Source organism: Trachinotus anak, unplaced genomic scaffold (assembly GCF_046630095.1).
Source record: "Trachinotus anak isolate AG129_WGS33_773 ecotype Australia unplaced genomic scaffold, CSIRO_AGI_Tana_v1 ptg000048l, whole genome shotgun sequence".
Taxonomy (NCBI): domain Eukaryota; kingdom Metazoa; phylum Chordata; class Actinopteri; order Carangiformes; family Carangidae; genus Trachinotus; species Trachinotus anak.
The window spans coordinates 119,168-140,648 of record NW_027273899.1 but is presented as its reverse complement, the minus strand read 5'-3'; the positions used below and the strand labels follow the sequence as shown (position 1 = coordinate 140,648).

The window sequence follows — 21,481 nt, the reverse complement described above, 5'->3', positions numbered from 1 at the left end:
GATGGTAACAGACAGGAGATGATCAGTTGTTTAGACTGATTGATTGATTGATTACCTTCATTCAGATTAATAAATAATAATAAATAATTATTTCTCTGGTACCATGTTTACTGCTGAGGCTAAACCGTTAGCATCGTCTAAAAATATAACAGGAAACACAGAGAAAGACACGAGAGGAGTTTCTACATCACAAGATTCAAGTAGTGAAGGCGACACTTTCCTCTACTTTAACTAACGACAACCAAATTATTATAAAACAACTACACAACACTGTCAGCTGTGGTTGGTCAACAGTGAGTGAACGACCCCGAGTCTGACCCTGACATCTCTTCCTCAGAGCAGCTGCCTGATGAAACACTCAGTTTATGTTACTGGTGGGTGTGACACGTAGACCCACCCAGACCTCCAGCCTGATCCTCACAAACACAGGGAAATGCCTTGTCATAACTATTTACACTGGATTTGTGCCTTTGTTCCACAGAGACAGCGTCACTTCCTGTGGTTCATGAGTGATGTGTTCACTGACCTGCCACAGGAAGTACAGAGCCAGCATGATCTGCAGAGGAGCCGACCACAGCATGTTGAGGAAGGTGGTGAGGTCCATGAACCTCTGAGCGTCCACAGACATCAGGTTGACGATCTCTCCCACCGTGGAGGAACGTTTGGCCGCGTTCGTTATCACCAGCGCCTGCAAAAAAACACACAACCGGAGTCGACAACAGATTTCTGTTGTGAGGATGATGCTGCTCAGTTAGTGTGTCTGTGTGTGTCAGAACAGTGCGGTGTGAGGATGTGTCGTGTACCTTCCTGTAGAGAGCTCCGATGACGGCGGTGCGTACATTCATGCCTGTAACGAAGCAGTACTGAAAGTGATGGTGGAGGATGAGGGTCTGCAGGATGGCTGTGAAGAACATGAGGAAGGCCAGAGCATAACCCCACCAGTCAGGAACCCCCCTCTGTTTGGTGAATGAGATCAGCATCCTGTGAAAGCACAGAGAGGGAAACACTCTGTCAAACCTCTGCAGCTTTAATTATCAAACATGCTGAACCCACAGCGACGCAGAGGCCTGGTTCTAATGAGAACAACTGAAGTGAGAACAGGTGAAGCAGGAAGCTCCACTCTCACAGACTCACACAGTGACACACGTTAAACACAATCAACAGTGTGGCAGCCTCCGCTCTGGAGCCTCCTCTGGACAGAGGTCTTCCTGTTTGTGTCTTTCCAACACACAGGTGTGTACGTCTCAGTGATGGTGGGGGGGTGGGGCTCACCTGTGACTCTGTACAGTTTGTGTACCAGACACTGATGCAGTGAAAACACAGTGTCTGCCGCCATGTTGATGTCCTCATAATCCCACATTATACTGTTTTACATATGATTTTTTTTTTGTCCCACTCGCAATACCTTCATGACCCAGCAGGGGGCCGCAGCCCACAGGTTGGATCCCCTGATCCACAGGTTGTAATATAATGAGTTTACACCAGTAAAATGATCTTTTCTGGATGTAGAGTGAAAAGACAAACGAGCTCCTTTGGAACCAAACTTGTTATTTTACTTCATAATTAGATAACCCCCCCCCCCCCCGTCCTGAGCTGCAGTGTCTGTTCTCTGAAGCATCGATCCTACAGCTCAACCACGTGTCCTGACAACACGGAGCTTCTGTCAACTGAGGTTCACCCACTTCCTGTTTCTGTCACATAAGCAGAATATCTGACAGATATCAGATAAATATGATTTTCCTGTGGCACCAGCGACACAGCAAATATTAGTGTTAATTAACCTTCAACAACATGAGTCTAACACAATACAGGAACCTGTGGTCAACCCCCTCTGACAGTTTATCTCACTTATCTCCGTTATCTCAGTTCCCCTTCACACAGCAGCTGTTATCACCACACATCCACCCTGAGCCATTACAGGCTTTCAGAGGAAACATATTTACATAATGACTTTGCGTCCTGGACAAAGACAGAGTGTGTTCAGCTCATTCCCAGGTTCTGTGATGATGCTAACGCTAACGCTAAGGCTAACTCACCTTCCTCAGGTGGACTTGAGGACACTGAAGCTACAGACTGTGATGAAAACCTGAACCATGAGGGGGAACAGAGTCACATGATGGTCTGATGAGGATGACGATGATGATGACGATGACAATGTGACCTTCACAGTCACCTAATCTAAGCCCAGGTGAATTATGGGAGATGTTGGAGTGACTCTCCACCACCATCATCATCATCACATGTTGATGAAGAACAGAGTTGATCTCCAGTAGAGTCAGAGACTGAAGCTGCTCCGGAGGAACATCAGCTGACTGAGTCTGTGTCACACACTGAGCTGAAGCTGATTGGCTCTGAGGTGAAGGAGTTCACCAGGTGACCCAGGTCCGGAGCAGAGCGGTGAGAGTAACCTGGAGACACGGGGAGAACATGCAAACTCCACACAGAAAGGCCCCAGGCCCCCAGGCCCCCAGGCCCCCAGGCCCCCCAGGCTTGAACCCAGAACCTCTCACTGTGAGGCGACAGCGCAGACCTCTGAGATCCAGAGAGATGAAAACTGTACGAAACTGTCTGATCACAGCTACACAACGACTACACAACCACCACACAACGACTACACAACAACAACACAACGACCACACCAACAACAACACAACAACCACACAACAACACAACAACAACACAACGACCACACAACGACCACACACCAACTACACAACGACCACACAACGACTACACAACAACAACACAACGACCACACAACAACTACACAACAACTACACAACGACCACACAACAACTACACAACGACCACACAGGACAGAACCAGAGGAGAACTGGAAGAGAACTGGAGGAAAACCAGAGGTTAGAGGTGTGTGGTGTGAGTCCACCACCCATGGAGCTGAAGGTGTTTGTGGATGACGGACTGAGGATGGATGATGATGATGATGATGATGATGATGATGCTGTGAGGACAGAGAACCCAGCTCAGCTCTAAACCACATGAGACCATGTGGGAGGAAGTGGGAGATGAGAGTCCTCAGCAATATCAGAGGCTGAGACCCGGAGTGACCCCGACTCCTCTCACTGATGGTGGATTAACATCAACACTCATTCGGTTAATTAAAGCTGGGTTATTGATTATTAATGTTTCCTGTGATAACAGCTGATCGTCACTGATCAGCTTCATCACTTCACTGAAACACTGAATCTTTACGATTGTTAATTAGCTGAAAACCAAACCAGCTCCTACAGCAACACTGATGAAAAAGATCAGCACCACACTCTGGATAAATCTGACCCACATAAAAACATCAAGACAGAAAGCAAAGACACATCCTGCAGACACGGACGCCGGCAGCTTCTCCGTCCCCTGTAGCACCTGAAGCAAACAGGAGGAGCCTGACACCTGTTCTCTTACCTGAGCAGCTGAGGGTTGACGAAGGTGATTATGTCCTGCAGGAGCTTGTAGGCAGAGCCAATCAGAAAGTACGGTCCAAAGGCTTTGACCAGGGCTCGGAGCAGGGACGGCTGGTGGGGAGCAGCCTTCTGATTGGACAGCAGCACCTCTACTTCCTCCGGGCTGCTTTCACCCCCTCCCCCTCCTCCAGCAGTGTGGTTGGTGGTGGACTGGAGGGGCTTGGAGTACACAGCCTGGGTGGACAGACTCGGCTCACTGTGGACAGAGGGTAAGACAGGTGAGGACAGGCGAGGACAGTCTCATCAGGTCAACTCCTATAACTGATCCTGTTCATAACACAGATGACATGATAACAACGTCACTGAAAGGTTACTGGTGACACTGCTGCAGTCACAACACAAACACAGACACACACTTTTGTTGGTGCATCACAACAGAAGATGATGAAGATGATGAAGACGATGCAGCAGAACACTTTTGTTAAAGGCACTTAAATAAAATACAGCAGGTCCAGACCTTCTCTTTTTACTGACAGAGACTCAAACGTTCCCACTGAGAGCAGCATGAAAACTTCCTCTGGTCTGCCCCAAGAAAGGGAGAGACTGTTTGTTAACACCTTTAACAAACAGTGAGCTTGTAAATCAAGCCTCAGTGTTTGACATGAACATGCCCTGTTGCATGCTGGGGGATTATGCATTAGAGGCTTGGTCTGGACCAACTGTAATTTGTCTGTTGATGATTTACTGGAGCGAGTCTCACAGGTTCAGTGGTGAAGAGACAAATGAAAGAATAAAGGACTCTGAGGTGTTTGGACTCTGCTTCACTTCAGTGTCACTCCCACAGATAATTATCCCCTCAGCTCTGCAGCTCCTGGGCCGACGCAGCTTTTACAGCCTGAACCTTCTCTGGTCATCCGTCATCAGTGTTCGGCTGCTGCAGTGAAAACCTGCTGCTCAGCACCAATCACAACACAGACACTCAGCACCTGGCAGGTGAACACAGAGGAGCATTCAGCAGGTAAACACCCTGTGGTGAGCCCAGACTCTGGGGGCCCCAGGCAAAGAAGCCCCCCCACATACAGGCTAGTAGAGTCTCAGTAGAGACTACAATTTATATTTGTCCCTCAAACGCCTCACATGCAGGCACTCAGTGGACGCTAGCTAATGCAGTTTAAAGGGATTTATAGTTCTTATTGCAAAATGGGTCAATATGAGGGGCCACTGGGGGCCCCTTTGCCCTTGGGGGCCCCAAACATTAGCATGGTTTGCTTCTCCTGATAATGTGCCTCTGTAAAGAACCAGACACCTCTCTCAGCAGCCGGTGGAAACCAAAACAGATTAAGCTGGAAATATAACCGCTAATGAATGCTAATGCTAATGTTGCTGCTGGATGTGGAAAAAGGAAACGCTTTGCTAACATGTTAGCCATATGTTGTGCTACATGTTTCTGTTGGTGACACAAATGACCTGTCTGTTACTGCAGGTTTAAATGTGTCATCAGGAGAATTAACCAGTGCAACTGATTTAATGAAGATCAGCTGTTTCACCTGGTTCACGTCCACATGATGTTTTTATATAATTAAGACACATGATGATGAAATAATCAGTCGACACCATGACTGAGTGTTTCCACCTCCAACCAATGACAGTCTCATAAACACAGATTCAGACAGTCAGGGATTCATACGTCATAGAACCTCAGGAACCAATCCTGTCAACTTGTGGGGATGGGGGGCGGAGCTAAATACACCTGAAACCTTGTCAGTACAGAGAGCCAGAGTTAGCATTAGCACAACCACTTACACTGTGTCAGCCACTGCCAGTTACAAGCTAACAAACAACATAAACAAATAAAAGATGCTAACTATGCTAACGGTTCTGATCCGTCTGCTAGTCTCTGATTCTGGTCTCAACAGACTCCTCCTCTGAGTCTGGGTCTGACTGAGGCTCCAACATGAGGCTGAGTCTCTCTGATGTTTCCTCCTCTAACATCTTCATCCTCTCTGCTCTGTCACCTGGACACCTGGAGCCAGCAGGTGGTGGGCGGGGCCAAGGCCTGATCCAGGTGTCTCAGAGTAGTTGAGCTTCAGACCAGTTTTTATGAAAACATGTGAAACTGAATATGAATCAGAGGAGTTTAAAACGTGTAGAGGAAGTTTAAAAAGGAGAAACGCCTGAATTCACTGTCAGGACGTAGCTTCAGTGATAAACAGCCGTGTTCATTATGAATTACAACAATGATGGTTTCGTGTTTTATTGGTTCTCATTAATCCCTTCGGCAGCACAAAAGCAAGGAACAATACAAACAGTGCAAAACCACCTGAGGACTGCTGTGACATCCTGTTAGCTTAGCTTCTGGTGCATTTGTTTCATTTGTTCATTTTGCAGGATCTCAGGCCGACAGACACGATGCTAGAAAACACTTCTGGTTTTCCCTGACAGGAATGTTGTCTGTTCTACCAGCAGCTCAGAGCACAGGAGTCAGATTCCAGCAGTGAAAGAATCGTGACCACAGTTCAACAGGACAACAGGAATTCAGCTCAACACCAAACAGGTTTCCAAACCACACCTGAGGAGGCGTGATCAGGCTTGTTCATATCATTTTACATGTAGTTCTCAGTGAAAACACCGAGTGAAACTGGAAGCTGCGGCAGAAAGAGAGGAAGCACGCTGATGGAGGTCAGAGTTCACCAGAGCTGTCACATGTGTTTGTGCATGAAATTGCTTTTTTGCTGAAGTAGCGTTGGAGCTGAGGATGTCCTGCTGTTCTCAGTGGAAACTGACACAACGCCTCCAGCAGCTGAACACATGTGGAATGTAAAACTACAGACATGAGAAAAGTCATTAATCCTGCAGAACAACATTCACCAAAACCAAACAGACTCCACAAACACAACACACAGCAACAACACTACAACAACAGAGCAAAGAGTTTCCTCTGTTTCCTGTCTTGTCCGCAGACGCTGCATGTTCTCTGATCCCCACAGTCCTTTAACGTGTGTGCAGCTGCAGGCACGTGCTCTGTATGTTAGCATGTAGCTCTCCTGCTGCCAGAGTTAAAAACACATGCTGTATCCATGGTTTCACTTGTGCACAATCATATACCTGCACACACACACACACACTCAGACTAACTAACACAAACAGCCCTGCCCTCAAACAGGAGGAGGGATTTTTTTCTAAATTTAAGTATAAACAGAGACTGATGTTTGTGAATCTCAGTGAACTTGTTGTTTAACACCTCATATCTGACGTCTCGTCACTTCTGGGGCTTTAGTCGGGAAGGTTTTTTGACAAAACCTAAATCTTTCTGACAGAAAAAAAATCTATAATCATCAAGAAATGTAAATAACTTAATTCCTGACCACATCCACCGCTCACTGCTGCATGTGTGTGGATGTAGACAGTTTACCTGCTTTAACACATTAACAAACCAATTTAGACTAAGCAAAAATCTGCTGCTGTGTAGTGTGGTGTGTGTGTGTTTGTGTGTGTGTGTGTCTGTCTAAAGCCTGATACATTCTACATACTTCCTCTGAGCCACAGAGCTCCACTGTTGCCCAAAAACACATGAATGACCCACACTGTTGTACTGAGGACATGAGGACACACACTGCAGTTTATTTTCAGTCACACATACATTGTCCTGCTGCTGTTAGAAACACTACAGAATCATCTGTGTATTATTCCGCTGCTGAAAGTAATCCCTGAAAAATACATTTCCTCTACAGTGCACAGGAAATAAAAAATGAAACCATATGATTGTGACTAGTTTAAAAGAATCAGTGTGTTCAGGAGAAACCAATGAGCTCAAGACGGGGAAGTTTCACTGCAGGACAATAAAGGAAAAACACAGTCTGCTCCATCCAGGAAGAGAAAACAACACAAAAACCTGTAAAGCTTTAGTGTCATACATCAGTGATACACCGACCAGGAGCCAGAACCAGTTCAGAAACACTGTAGTGATAAATCTGATTATTGACCAGTTTTTAAGTCTCCAGGTTCCAGCAGGTCTCAGGTTCCAGCTTTAACCTGATTTCTGCCAATAACCTGATGTAAACACAGTAAAGCTTTTATAACACACACTGGACAACATTTAGCTGCACTGTACAAACATACCTCTTGGCCTTGGCCTGCTCTTTGTCCCACTCTGTGAGGAGCTTTGGCACCATCACCTTGGAGCTGTCGCGCTGGTTCAGAGACCACAGGTCTTTGGCCTCCAGGGAAACCTTGTAGCCTTTAATGGCCATACTGAGAGAGGGAAACTGCAGTTTAATTCAATCTGGTACATTAAGCACTTCAACACTGAGGGTCACTGGAGGCTTTTCAGCCTGTGTCTGCCTCACTGTACTTCAGATCTTGTTCAGTATGTTTTCTGTCCCCTGTGTGTCTTTCATTCATTGACTGAAATTTGATTCTAAAACTAAACCCTTTTATCTCACAAACTTAATAAGAATTGCTTTCTTAATGGAGTTTCCTGGATTTGCTGATCATGATTATGCACGAGTGGATCAGATTCCACCCGAAATTGGTCTGATACATTTTCCAGCATGAGAGGAAAACAAGGAAGAAGATGCTGAACTTCAATCAGAAAAACAGCAAAAACATAAGAACAGAGGTGGTATGAGACAGAGGCTCTCAGCCGTGGTCTGACATGTAACAACTGAGGCTTCAATCATTATTATTAATCTGTATGTTGACTTTGAAAAATTACACATATCAGCACCTACTGTAGGGAGCCACAGGGAGTGTTCAATATTTAACAAATAAGAGATTATGATATAGATATATATAATAGTCATATGAATAAATAGTGTTTTATTCTTTTTATTTTATAATCACTTTTTGTTCCATGACAGAAGTGTTGTCATTTGTCTCTGCCCCCTCACCTTTCAGCCAATCACATGCTCTCAGCCTCCAAGCAGGCTCAACATCTGCAGCCAAATTTAGCCACTTAGCTCCTGTTAGCTAAATCTTAGTTCACATGGTTTAATATGTAATTATGAGCAGCCATCATTCATGCTAACTTCTGAGTTTCATTTAGTGACAAACTACAAATAACTAACACAAAAAGCGGGTAAATTAGGCTGTTTACCGCTGTGACTAACAGGTTAGCACTGAGGCTAACCACCTTGAAATGATGTTAAACACTCTAAAATAATCATGAATGAACCAGCTAAAAATCCTGATACTGCTGAAAATACAGTAGCAGTATCGGTGACACCAGCGTCATACAAGTGACATAAAATAACATGAACAGTGACACTGAACAAAAAAAACAACAAAATATTAATGTGATTATTCATTTTATAATTTTCATTTTCATTCATTCGTTTTAATTTTAACAGACTGAAGCTCTGTGCTCGGTAATTACTTTGTATTGTAGTAAATAAAGGCTGTAACGGTAGAGATCAGTACAAACCCACCTTGTGAACCACCAAAATGTCATGGTGGAGAGAAAACCTGCTGTGGTTTCAGGACAGGGGTTCTGAGGAGACAGTGAGACAGACCGAGAGGTTAAACAGGGACGAGGAGGACGGACGTCTGAGCAGCAAGAAACAACTGAGGCCTGTATGTGTGACTGAGTGTGTGACCTGCTTTAACAGGCGTGGAGTAGAGTACACTCAGACCTCCAGCCTCTCAGAACACTGCACAGTGTCAGCTACACAACACAACACACAGACACACACTTGTCTTGGACTGTGAGGCCGCACTGACTCACAGGGTCTGTGACAACGCTGGAGAACAGAGGAGGTTTCTCATTGAAGCAGCAGAGGATCAGCTCACACACAACCAGGCTGAAGTACAAGTAGAAGGTGGAGAATCGTAGCTTGTCCGACACTTCGCTCTGAAATAGAACACACACACACACACACACACACACACACACACACACACACACACACACAAAGAGATTAATTCATATATACAGTTGCCTGCACCTGTGACGCAGTGTGTTTACATGCAGGCAAATTAGTTGTAGGTCTCATGTCAGAGTTTTTCCTACACAAATGTCTGAATGATGCTTGTGTCTAAAGAAAAACACAAATAAGCAGATATATAATATTCAAATAACACATGGCAGCATGGGTAGTGGTGGTTAACAAGACTGAGAGTTAGGCCTGAACAGTCAATGTATTATTGAAAGCAGAATATCCAAATCACAGAAGCTGAAATGTCTTTGATGAAGGTGAAATGTGTCACAACCATAAACGCAGCGTTGTGCTGCTGCAGAGAAGACGTACGTAAGGAAACAACAAACAAGTCTCAACAAACATCACATCATCATCACTTTAATATTATTTCTCAGTGAAAATCAAATGAAAAATAAACCTCTCCCACTGAAATCATGACTCGTATCGCAATCACATTATGATTTGTTTTGCACATTGTTCAGTTCAAAGACTCTACAGCCATGCATACACGGACCGGAGGAGCTGGGAATCGAACCACCGACCTTCCAATGAGTGGACAACCTGCTCTACCTCCGGAGCCACAGTTACCTCTGTAAACCAGGCTGTTATCACCATCACACCTTCATCAAACTGAATATTCACAGTAACTAAATACTGTGTTTTCATGCATCAATGTGTATTAAAGGTCAACTTCCATCTATTCATTTCACACACACACACACACACACACACACACACACACACACACACACACACACACACACACACACACACACACACACACACACACACACACACACACACACACACTTGTACTTCCATCTTTGTGAGGACACTCATTGACATAATGCATTCCCTAGCCCCTTACCCTAACCTTAACCATCACAACTGAGTGCCTAACCCTGACCCTGACCCTAACCTTAACCATAACCTAATTCTAACCATAACTCTAAAACCAAGTCTTAACCCTCAACATGTGATTTGAAGGTGTCTCAAAAAGTGAGGACCGGCCAAAATGTCCTCACTTTCCCAAAACATCCTCACTCTGTTAGTAAAATACTTTTTTTGGTCCTTACTGTGTAGCAAGTACAAGTACACACACACACACACACACACACACACACACACACACACACACACACACACACACACACACACACACACACACTCTCTCTCTCACACACTCTCACCGAATGACTGCAGTTTGTTTTACCTTGTACACCAAAGCAGAAATTACAAATGCGACATAGTTATCTCGGGGTGTGGTTCAAAGCTTGAGGGTTAATGTCAGACAGTCAGACACACCTTTGGCACTGAATCAGTCGTCCTGGTGAACCTGGTAAAACTACTGGAGATCCATGTATTTTGTGCTTCTAAACAACCGTCTCCAGCCTTTGTAGTAGAAATGTTTAGTAGGTCACTGACCACTTTGCTCCAGAAGAAAAGGAGACTTATCTGGGACTCTTGTAATTCCAGTAGATTATAGCTCTGAGGCTCTGGAAGCCAGAACTCTCAGCAGCTAACCCAGTAAATACCTGGGTCAGAGCTATTCATCACCAACCATACCATGCTCAGTTTGTACTATGGCTCTGAGCTGCATGTGTAACGCTGCCTTCTGCTGTGTGTGTCCTCCAGCCTGACTCGTCTCGCTGCCAGCAGGACTTGGGCTGCAGCTCTGTTGAGAGCCGTGCAGAGCTGGAGGTGAGATAAGTCTGCTCCAAACAACAGGCCTACTATTCCCTCTTCACGCTCTGCTTAGTGGCGTCCTGGACTGACCCTCCAAAACATCCACTCACTGTAAGCTGCAAACCAACTCCTGAGACAGCAAGATTGGGGGCGGACTGAAGTGTTCTCAAACGTCAAGAAGACTGAGGAGAAGAGGACGCAGAAGAGGAGTGAGGACAGATGTGTAAGGGGCCCCTGGGGGCCGCGGTGTGCTCTCACCTGGCTGGAGGCCTGCAGGATCTTGGAGCGGAAAGGCACGATGGCACACAGCACAGACAGGAACCAGAAGATGAAGAGGACCCCTGAGGACTGAACCCCACGTAACCTCTCAAACTGGATCAGGAATGTGGCCAGCAGCTGGGGGGGGGGGAGTAAGATTAGCCAAGACAGAATCACTGAGAGCATGTAAGGTGAAGCTGGGTATGACTGGGTCAGTCCCTCACACTGTCTGTGGCTCCACTGTGGAGAACAGACCCCCCCTGACTCTGCTGTGACACCACACAGTCCTGTACCTGCACAGGTGAGGTCTGGTCTGTAGCGTGACTCAAACTGAATACAGAGTGAAGCTGTCAGTGGACACTACTCTCCCACAATGCAATGCACAAAGGAAAGGGAGAAGCTTTCAGCTGCAAAAAAAAAAAAGTAAATAGAGGGTGGTGGTAAAATAATAAAATCCAGGGAGACATGTTGGTTTTTCTGTGTGAAGTTTAACTGTCAGTGCAGGGATAATGTGTCCACTGGTGGAGATCTGTTTCCACCACAGTACCTGTCCCTGAGGCTCCACCCACTCTGACACGCCGTTCTTTTAAACTCATCTCTACTTCTACATTTTAATTTAAACTCGTCTCTTCTTCTATGTTTTAGTTTTAAACTCATCTCTTCTTCTACTGTTTTAGTTTTAAACTCATCTCTTCTTCTACGTTTTAGTTTAAACTTATCTCTTCTCCTCTGTCTCCACTCTCCTCCAGAGTCGTCAGCCTAAAACAGAGACTTTCAGAAACACTGCTGGACCTGTTTTAGTCTAAAACTCCAGGTTGTGTTGTAGTCTAGATGGACAGAAACAGAGACCTTTGGAAATGATGACGTAGACGCCCACGGTGGCTCCTGATTGGCTCTTATCAGCCTGGACTACCAGTGGTTAAACAACATGGATAATGAACGAAAGTGTAATAATAAAATGTAATAATATTAAAATAATAATTTTTGAATTTATGAAAAAAATAACACACATTCAATATAATCAAATATCGACCCAAGATGCAGCTCGTTACCAACAGAGGTGACACATTTCTTCAGTGAACAGTTTTCTTCATACGGACATTACTGTGGTAGAAAATGATTCTAGCTGACATTAGCTGCTGGAGACACCGTCTACTATTCCTCTGTTTACTCTGAAAATCTGAACACCTGAAACTAAATCCCTGCAGTTTTCAAACAGGATAAATGCTCATGACCCCTCAATGGTGTTAGAGAAGTCAGTGACCAGCTGTGAACTGAAAGAGCCCCTCCCTCACTGACGTGTCTCGGAGAGAGGCCCTGACCCCCAACTGCTTCAGTGGAGCGGCTCTGGAGGTCAGGTGTTGTTCAGTTGTTGTTCGGGTGTTGTTCAGGTGTTGTGCGGGTGTTGTGCGGGTGTTGTGCGGGTGTTGTGCGGGTGTTGTGCGGGTGTTGTTCAGGTGTTGTGCAGGTGTTGCGCAGGTGTTGCTCAGGTGTGTATGTGTGTAACTGTGTGCAGCCTTCCTGAAGCTTCCTGTGTAAACAGAGGGTCTCATCATCACTTCTCTGTGGAGATGACTGTGTGTGACGCACATTCACCTGCTGAAGAGGGAAAGTTTCTCTGCTCACCAGCTCATCAGAACCAGTCTGGAACCAGTCAGTCCAGTATAAAACTGCCCACAGGTGTAAAGAGACCTGAAGCCTGCAGGTGACCCTCTCATATATTTACACAGTTTGTTTATCTATGTCACCTCAGACTTTCACACACTGATCCCCAGAATCACTCTGAGCTCCTCTGTCCAGCTCCATGTTAATTTATCTTGATCACTTCATCCAGAGTTTCTCGACAGCACTAAAACCTGTCTGACTGAAGGTGGGTGAATATTTGTGCAGGTCTGGTGACTGTGTTCTGTGATAACATCTCTGTATTTGCATATGCAAAAAATGTTTGTACAGTTCCACAGTAAAACCTGCACAGTCTAACAAGCTGCTCTCAGACCATATTCAAACTGTTTTCACAGTTGTGTGGTTGAGCATGTTGACCATAAACTAGGTCTTTGAACCTTTCAGAGATGAAACCACAGAGCCACACTTCGTCTCACAGTGTTGGATGGACAGGACGTCCTCTCACCATGGTCATGCCGAGGACCAGCGGGGTGATGAAGTAGATGGGCGGCTGGCTGTGCCCCTGCCGCAGCTCGTGGAACGTGTAGAAGAGATCGGTCCAACACACGATCCACAGCAACAGACCAAACACCTGAGAGACACAAACACACGTCACACACTGAGAACACATTCACAACATCACGACTCGTTATTCCTCAGACTGCAGGCACATGGTGAAAACACAACAGTGTGGAGAGTCTCCTGATAACGAACCTCTTTGTATCAAACTTAAATGTGGTGTCAATTCTTCATTTTATACATTAACAACACTGTGAAGTCCAGTGTTTGTTTGTTTGTTTGCAGATGACATTTTTTATTCTTGTACATGAAACTTAAAAACTTCCTGAACTGAAAATAAAGACAGAATCAGAGCATCCCTAACATTTCTGCTGTTTATGATGTTACACTACATCACAGCAGGACTGTACCACAGTGTGTGGAGGGAGACACGTTTTCTACTGGTTCATTTAACAAATGGTACAAATATCAAATAACTGAAACATAACAATACAAACTTGTTGTGTTTGTGTGGTCATCTGTCATTGTTTCACTGTGTGTGTGTGTGTGTGTGTGTGTTTTGATGTGAACAAAAGCAGTGAAGTTGCAACTACAGAATTCTGCAGAGGGCTTTTAATTTGAAATGATGGATAAAGTGATGGGGGAGAGAGAGAGAGAGATTTAACTAGCCAACATTACGTTAGATAGATTTTTTTGATAATCACTTTGACTCTGTGTGTGTGTGTGTAGCACCCAGATACAATAAAGCCCATCACTGTCAGACTGGTCACCGAGACAAAAGTATGTCCAGTGGTCACCCACAGTTTTAGCTGGTCCTGTTGTGTCAGTGTGTGTGTGCCTGTCATTCACACAGCATGAGAGTGTGTGTGGTCCAGGACTGAACTCACAGAGCAGAGCTGTGATCAATCATCACTAGAGTCACCTGAGAGCCAATGAAAACCACCTGAGTGGTCAAAGCTGTCGTTTTGACATTTAAGGTGTACTGACTGATTCACAACATCAACTCATGCACTGTGTTACATGCAAGAAAACGCTCCACCTTAAACGTTGCCAGTGAGTGACACAGTGAATGATGTTTTCTACCTGCTGTAGTTTTCATTCAGTCATCACACATGATTCAGTGAATCTGAACAGGCTCAGGATGAAGGAAAACGCTGCCATCTGCCAAGTTCTGCTCAGTTTAAGCTTCACACTTATAACCCTCACAAATAACTCTGTAATCCACTCTTCAAAAACAAAATGAAACAACACAATTTTAGATTTATATTGGCGTAGTCCCATAATTTAACCAAGGACAGAAAAACATCTCCTTCTACTCCCTTCTTTAGCTTTTTGAACAGTAAACTCTCAAGTCATAATCACTCTCCTGTCGTGGACAGAATTTTTTAGTCTGGCAGTGACTGTGATTTAGCTCTGAACATTATTTGGATTATTTGTTCACCACAGTGAAGCCGACAACCACAAAATAACCAGTGAAATCATCAACAGTGTTTTTCAGATCATAAACTTCCACATCAGAGTTACTCAGAGAGTAACATGGGAGGTCAGATTTATAACATATGATTCATCACTGTCAGAGTCACTGCTGTGATCTCATGATGAAAATCAACTTGTTCTTATACAACTTATATTTTCTTCACTGTCTCTTATTCTCAGCAGTAAACACTTTTTATAGAGTATTTTTTTCTTAATAAACCATGATGGCTGTCTGTTACCTTTATCTTTCACAGGACAGTGAGTCCTGTATTTCCCCAAAGATGAAAACATCCCAACTATAACCTGAGGTCAGTCGTTAAGGCCTCACTTCTCTCTGGACGGTTCACTCACATCGACTCAGCATCTGTACTCACCGTGATGTAAGATCACTAACTTCACTTTAAACCACTTGTGTCCTGTTTATTTACATTGGTAAGGATGTGATCAATAAGTGCTGTGGTTAATCTACAGTTTGTCAATGACATTCATTCCATTTGATCAAATCTATATTAAAGTCACCACAAACAAAAAGTTCATTCTTATCACATAATTTACCAAAAATATCAACTACAGTGCTCATGAACTGTTCTATGACAGAACCAGACGTTCTATGGATGATGTACTGTGTAGAACTCAGAAAACACACATGTGGATATGTCTTCTCCCTGCTCCTTCTCACACCTGGACACTTGTGTTGTTGTTCGTCACAGTTTGTGCGTCATGTTAGACTGTGTGGTGGAAGTGTAACTGTCTCATCTCACCGTTTTGAACCTGTTCATTATGGACATCATGATGTAGCCTCTGTTGTTCCTCTTCAAGTAGAGCAGGTAGATGGGGAAGGCGGCCCACAGGTAGATGCACGGCAGCCATGACAGGACAGTCAGCTGGAAACACTCCGGCAGGTCGGGCCGCTCTGTGTGCAGCGTCTGATTGGCTACCTGCAGACACACGGCACGGGGAGGACCACTTTAGTCACTACGGCTACGAGCCTTCACACTGAGCAGACACACACCATCAAATCACACACACACAGAGACACACAGAGACAGACACAGACACAGACACACACACACCACAACTTCATCAAACCAGATGTTTTCCTTGAGCTGAAATCCGTAAACACTTTTGAGACCACTCTGCCTGGGGGGGGGGGGGGGGGGGGGGGGGGCGGGGAATCAAGTTCTTCACATTTTACAAACTTGGCAGAAACAACAACTTCAAACTCTGAGGTTTCAGCTTCACTGGTTAAAGGTCGGAGACACGGCGGCGACTCGTCTCATTCACCAGTGTTTTACACATTCACACATCACACCCATATATGGTCAGTGGGTGGGATGGATGGGTCACTTCCTGGTGAGGCAGATGACAGACAGACAGGTAGGTGATACAGGTGGAATAACTGCACACACAGTTGGAACATGGTGTGAGACAGTTTGTGTGGACGGACCCTCACAGTGTGACGCAGTCAGAGTCTGAACTGAACTGAAGACTGTTTTCCTCATTTTCCTCCGTCAGCACTTTCTACAGGGACAGCTTGTTTGTCAGAAACAGTGTTTACACCGAGTCTGTGGACGGTTCCATCACTTTCAGAGTTTGTTTTAATTTTTTGGAGAGGAGAATGAAACTGTGGTATTGTGGTGTGAATCCCTCGTCCACCCATCATCATGCTGTTACATCATCATAACATCAGTGACATCAAATGGTCTTCAAATGACAACAATATGGTTTAATTGTTTCTGTGATGATAAATCATCCAACAGACGTGGTTACCATGACGATGAGAAAAGCTCCATGTTAACACAACACTGTATGAAAACATGGTGATTCATTGTGTAGCTGCTGAGGATGAGTGAGTGATCAGTGTGGAGGAAGAGGACGGTTCAGTAAACAGGAGTCGTGGTTATCGTGCTCCTCTGGACAAACACAGTGAAGGCCCACCCACAGATAAACACAGCTGCCAGCACCCACCCACTGCACCACACCCACCCACTGCAGCATGTGTGTGTCAGTGCTGTGGTAGTAAGGAGGTGAGGGGTCAGTGCTGGTGTGTGTGTGTGTGTGTGTGTGTGTGTGTGTGTGTGTGTGTGTGTGTGTGGCTTCGTTACTCTTCTTGACAGCCTGAATTCAACAAAGCCAAAAGCTTCAGACTTTTATTTTGTTAATGAAACCTGTCACACTCTCAGCCTTCAGTCAGTCAGACATTATGAGTCAAGCTCTAACAGTGACTCAGCAGAAAACAGAATAAACACGTCTGACCTGAACACACCATCGTCTGATTGGCTTTTTACATCTTAATGAGTCAGCAGCTTCTGTCTCTCCTGATGAACACGTGTTAATTAAACTCATTCACAACAGTGATAATATCACACATCACAGCTAGCCCCGGCCCGTCTCCTCTCTGCAGCCTCCTCTGTCCTGAGGACGTAGCTGCTCAGAGGACGTGTTACAGCCTCTGGTCTTATAAAGACAACGAGCTGCACCAATCAGCTGCTCCTGACGGAGAAACTGAGGACAGACCCTTTAAAACAGGGACAGGGTATAATGAATCTACTGCTTCAGAAGGAGCCCAATGCTAATTTCCAGCTGCACATATAACAATAAAAACATGATAATTCAATATAACAGTAATGATTACAACACAAAGATCCAGAGAGGCTTCATCAGACCTTAATGACATCATGACTGTTTGTCTTTAAACTACAGATTTGAACTAATTAAAACTGGTCACAACAGTTTTTACACGACTTCTTCTTTTATAGATTAAACAGGCTAATTAGATAGAACAGGTTAATGAGGGGCTGTCTCCTCACTGTAGCTTCATATTACTCAGACAGACATGAGAGTGGTGTCGATCAGACACTGAGAACCACAGTCAGCTGCTGTCTCCTCCTCCAACCAGACCAGGATCAGGACACATGGTCCCAGTCTCTGCTTCCTGGCACAGCGAGAATGAGCAGAAGTGTTTCTGCACATCATGATCATGTCACAGTGAAGGTGACCTTTAACCTTTCAGATATAAAACCTCATCAAGTTATGGCACAATTATCAATGAATTTGCGAGTTATGGCCAAAAATGTGAGGTCATACTGACCTTGACCTTTGACCTCTGACCACCAAATTCTAATCACTTCCTCCCTGAGTGCTGATGAATGTTTGTGCCAAATCTAAAGAAGTTTTCTCAGGATGTTACTGAGAGATCAGGTTCATGATCTGTCCAAACACTGACCCAAGTCCTGGAGCCACACGTTCACACTGCCCTGTTGTTACTGCACAACAGCCTCTCCCCTCTTCAGTCCACCGGAGCAGCAGGAGACTGTGACCACGCTGTGACATCACCGTCTCCTGCGGCGTGGAGCTCAGAGCTGGTTATCAGAGTTAACACCAGATTAATGACTGACCCCACAAAGACTTTCTCTGCTCACACCTCACATTCATTCTTCTCTCGGGTTCATTCGTTTCTGACCTTTAACATTCATGTCAACATGTGAGACAATGTCAGCAGATGTTAACACTTTGTTCTACTGATGCTGAAAACCTGCTCAAAGTACAACAATAATAATAATGGATCAATGCGGTTGCTATGGAAACCCCTCTCCCTTTTTAAAACACCTCAGCTGGTGGAACATGTTGAAACTTTCCCTCCAATCAGAGACTGAATGTTTTCTACCTGTACAGGAGCCTCAAGTAAATCCTCAACCTTTATTCCACTTCACAGAGCGTCAGGGCAGCTCCCAGTCCACTTAAGACCCGAAACCTGAGACTCCAACAAAAGGTGAGATTAAAAGGGTGAGTCGCTCTGTGACGGCGGGGGGGCGGAGGCGGGAGGGGACCTCACAGTCAGAGAACAGGAGTCTGAAACAGCAGCTACGACAGCAGCAGTTTTCTCATCACTGTGGACACAGAGCCTAGTTTCATCACAGTAAAAATAATCAGTGTTAATGTGCGTCGGATCATCTGATCAGCAGCTGATAACAGTCTGCAGAGGAGCTGATGATCTGTGCTGTAGAGGGCTGTATGAAAAGAGAAACCTCCTCCTCCTCCTCTCCTGTCTCTCCTCAGTGAGTTGATGACTGTGTTGTCACTAAACTCAAACAGGTTCTCCTCTCTGGACCCACAGGTGTGTTGAATCATGTGACACAATGAGCTTCTCCTCTGGCCCGGTTCCAGGCCCCGGTCTGGTCCATATACAGCAGGATGCCGCCTCCACATCTGGACCACTTCTGTCACGCACACAGAAAATCTTCTGGCTGTCAGTCAACACTGTAGATAACAGCTGGAATCTGCCCAGATGTGGGAGTGCGATGCCTGACTCCAGCTGTGGAGCGGACGTTTATCCTGGGCCGGACTTTTATTTACCATCCCTGATAATCAGAAGGAGCCAACTCACTGAGGCAGTGAGGACAGAGCAGCACTGACGGTGACCCTGATGTGAAGAATCACGTTACTAACACGTGTGACAACATGTGTTTGGCTGATTGTTCATCACTTCATCTTGTTGACTTTTCACTCTACATTCAGTCTAAATGTTCTTTATAGTTTTGTTTGAGTCTCGTACCCGAGTCTGATTCTTCTGACAGAGAAGAAACAAAACACAATAACAGTTACAGATGAATCTGACTGAGAGCATCATCATCATCATCATCATCATCATCATCACCACCACACAAACAAACTCCTTCACCTGAACCTCTCACTACATTCAGCAGTGTCATGTCCACTGTGCACTCTGCAGTGACACGGTTCTGTTAGGTCACGTGACAGACTGATCCAGACCTGCTCTCAGAGGAGCTGCAGCACATTTCACCCTGTCATTACCATCATCATCATCATCATCATCATCATCATCATCATCATCATCATCATCATCATCATCATCAGCCATAGGTTGATCAAATGTTTTATTACAGCTGAAAGTTTTTGAATGAAACTCTGTGTAAAATTTTCCTTTTCAAAAAATATAAATGAGAAAACTGTGAATCTGTATCTGAACATGAAACAGAAAACAGAATGATAAACATGTAACTATAACATGTTAGTTAGCACGTTAGCACCAGTGGAGGAGAGCGTCTTCACCTCACTGTCAAAATAAAAGTCCTGCATTGAATACGTTTGCAAGTATTAACATGAAAATGTATAGAAAGTATTAAAAGTAAAAATACTTATTATAAATTACATTATTAGATTATTATGATTGTTTTGTATTTAACTACATCTGATGATTATCCTCATTATGGATCAATCAGCTGAATAATTTCTCCATTAATCAATTGATTGGTTTGTAAAAATTCTGAAAATAGACAAAAATTACGTCACAATTATTAAAAGTGTGTGTGTGTGTGTGTGTGTGTGTGTGTGTGTTTCTCTGTGGGGTCAGTCTGGGGTCAGTGTGTGTCTGTTTTTCAGTCGGAGGTCACTGAGCGGACACACTGAGCAGCGGCTGGAGCCAGGAGCTGGGAGGAGGAGAATTATTTTGATTCTGTGTTTTACGACCATCATCATTTATGTCTCACTGAAACACAAATCTAATCAGATCTGATCAGATCTGATCTGATAGACACAGGAATAGTATAACATTATGGGAAAATGCTTATTTGTTTTCTCAGATTAGATTCCTGTCTATATCTGATCTGATCAGATCAGATCAGATCAGATCTGATCTGACGGAGCAGTGACGCTGCAGCACTGTGTTCGGATGGAGGAGAAGTTCTAACTGTCAGTGATTATTCATCAGCAACATCAGAAACCTGACATCCTGTTGTTTTGAGGACAGAGTGGGGTCAAAGGTCACTGAGCTGAACCTTGATCAGTTGACTCTTAAACAGGAGAAGAAGAGTTTGAACTTTTGGGAAATAAACTTATTTTCTTTCTTAGATGAGAACATGAGTCAATCTCACTCTCAGAACTGAACTGTAAAGCTGTTTAGCTTATCTTAGCATAGCATAAAGACTAAAAAGGGAACCAGCTAACTCTCATTTTTACATCTTAAAAAAAACACCCATATTACCCACAGACTGTAAATAAAGATGGGCGGAGCCTCTGTGACATCACCCTCAGGTTTCTGAGGCTCAGAGTGAGCTGCTTCTCTGTTGCCATCGTGGCAGTGCTTGACTCCGCCCCTTACTCCCAGCTAATCCAAAAATGGTCAAGGGTGGGTGGAGCAGAGACTCCGGTGCCTGCTGATCATTAGCAGAAGTGTGTTTTACCAGAGTCTGACTTTCTGGTAGATTATGTTACTGCACGCTCCGACCACACGTTGTTCCAGCGGATCAGGACACTAATGGACCAATGAGAACACTGCAGCAGTGTTTTCAGAGGAGTAACAATCCTGCAGGGAAATTAAAACCCTCATCATGCTGCTGATGAGTCCGTCACACGCCCCCCCCCCACCCACCCACCCACACTGACAGGACCAGTCCAGCTGCTGTTGGTCCGACAGACTTCACTTCACTTTCTACTGAGTTCAGAGGTCTGAGAACACGAAGTGCAGCAGGCTGATGGCAGTAAAGACGGCAGGAGGACAGGAATCGCTGCCGGTCATGTTTGCTAACA

At 44.8% G+C, this 21,481-nt stretch overlaps 1 protein-coding gene and 1 long non-coding RNA gene across 6 annotated transcripts in view; one reads left to right on the top strand and one right to left on the bottom strand.

Annotated features, from left to right (window-relative positions):
* abcc3 (ATP-binding cassette, sub-family C (CFTR/MRP), member 3) overlaps positions 1 to 21,481 on the bottom strand; it is a 46,404-nt gene that overhangs the window by 18,163 nt on the left and 6,760 nt on the right. For all 5 annotated transcript variants that reach the window (XR_011687338.1, XR_011687339.1, XM_071473165.1 and 2 more), the window contains exons 2-10: positions 15,694 to 15,870; positions 13,404 to 13,529; positions 11,276 to 11,413; positions 9,139 to 9,264; positions 8,843 to 8,904; positions 7,536 to 7,667; positions 3,418 to 3,672; positions 804 to 981; positions 527 to 688 (exon numbers count right to left, since the gene is read on the bottom strand). Coding sequence is in view for 3 of the 5 variants with exons in the window: in XM_071473165.1 (XP_071329266.1) it covers positions 527 to 688; positions 804 to 981; positions 3,418 to 3,672; positions 7,536 to 7,667; positions 8,843 to 8,904; positions 9,139 to 9,264; positions 11,276 to 11,413; positions 13,404 to 13,529; positions 15,694 to 15,870 (1,356 nt within the window). In the remaining 2 variants the exon portion in view is untranslated. The remainder of the gene's footprint in view (positions 1 to 526; positions 689 to 803; positions 982 to 3,417; positions 3,673 to 7,535; positions 7,668 to 8,842; positions 8,905 to 9,138; positions 9,265 to 11,275; positions 11,414 to 13,403; positions 13,530 to 15,693; positions 15,871 to 21,481) is intronic.
* LOC139615328 (uncharacterized) lies at positions 17,567 to 20,815 on the top strand. Its single transcript, XR_011687348.1, has 3 exons — positions 17,567 to 18,704; positions 19,050 to 19,349; positions 20,307 to 20,815. It is a non-coding gene; the product is annotated as an uncharacterized lncRNA (long non-coding RNA).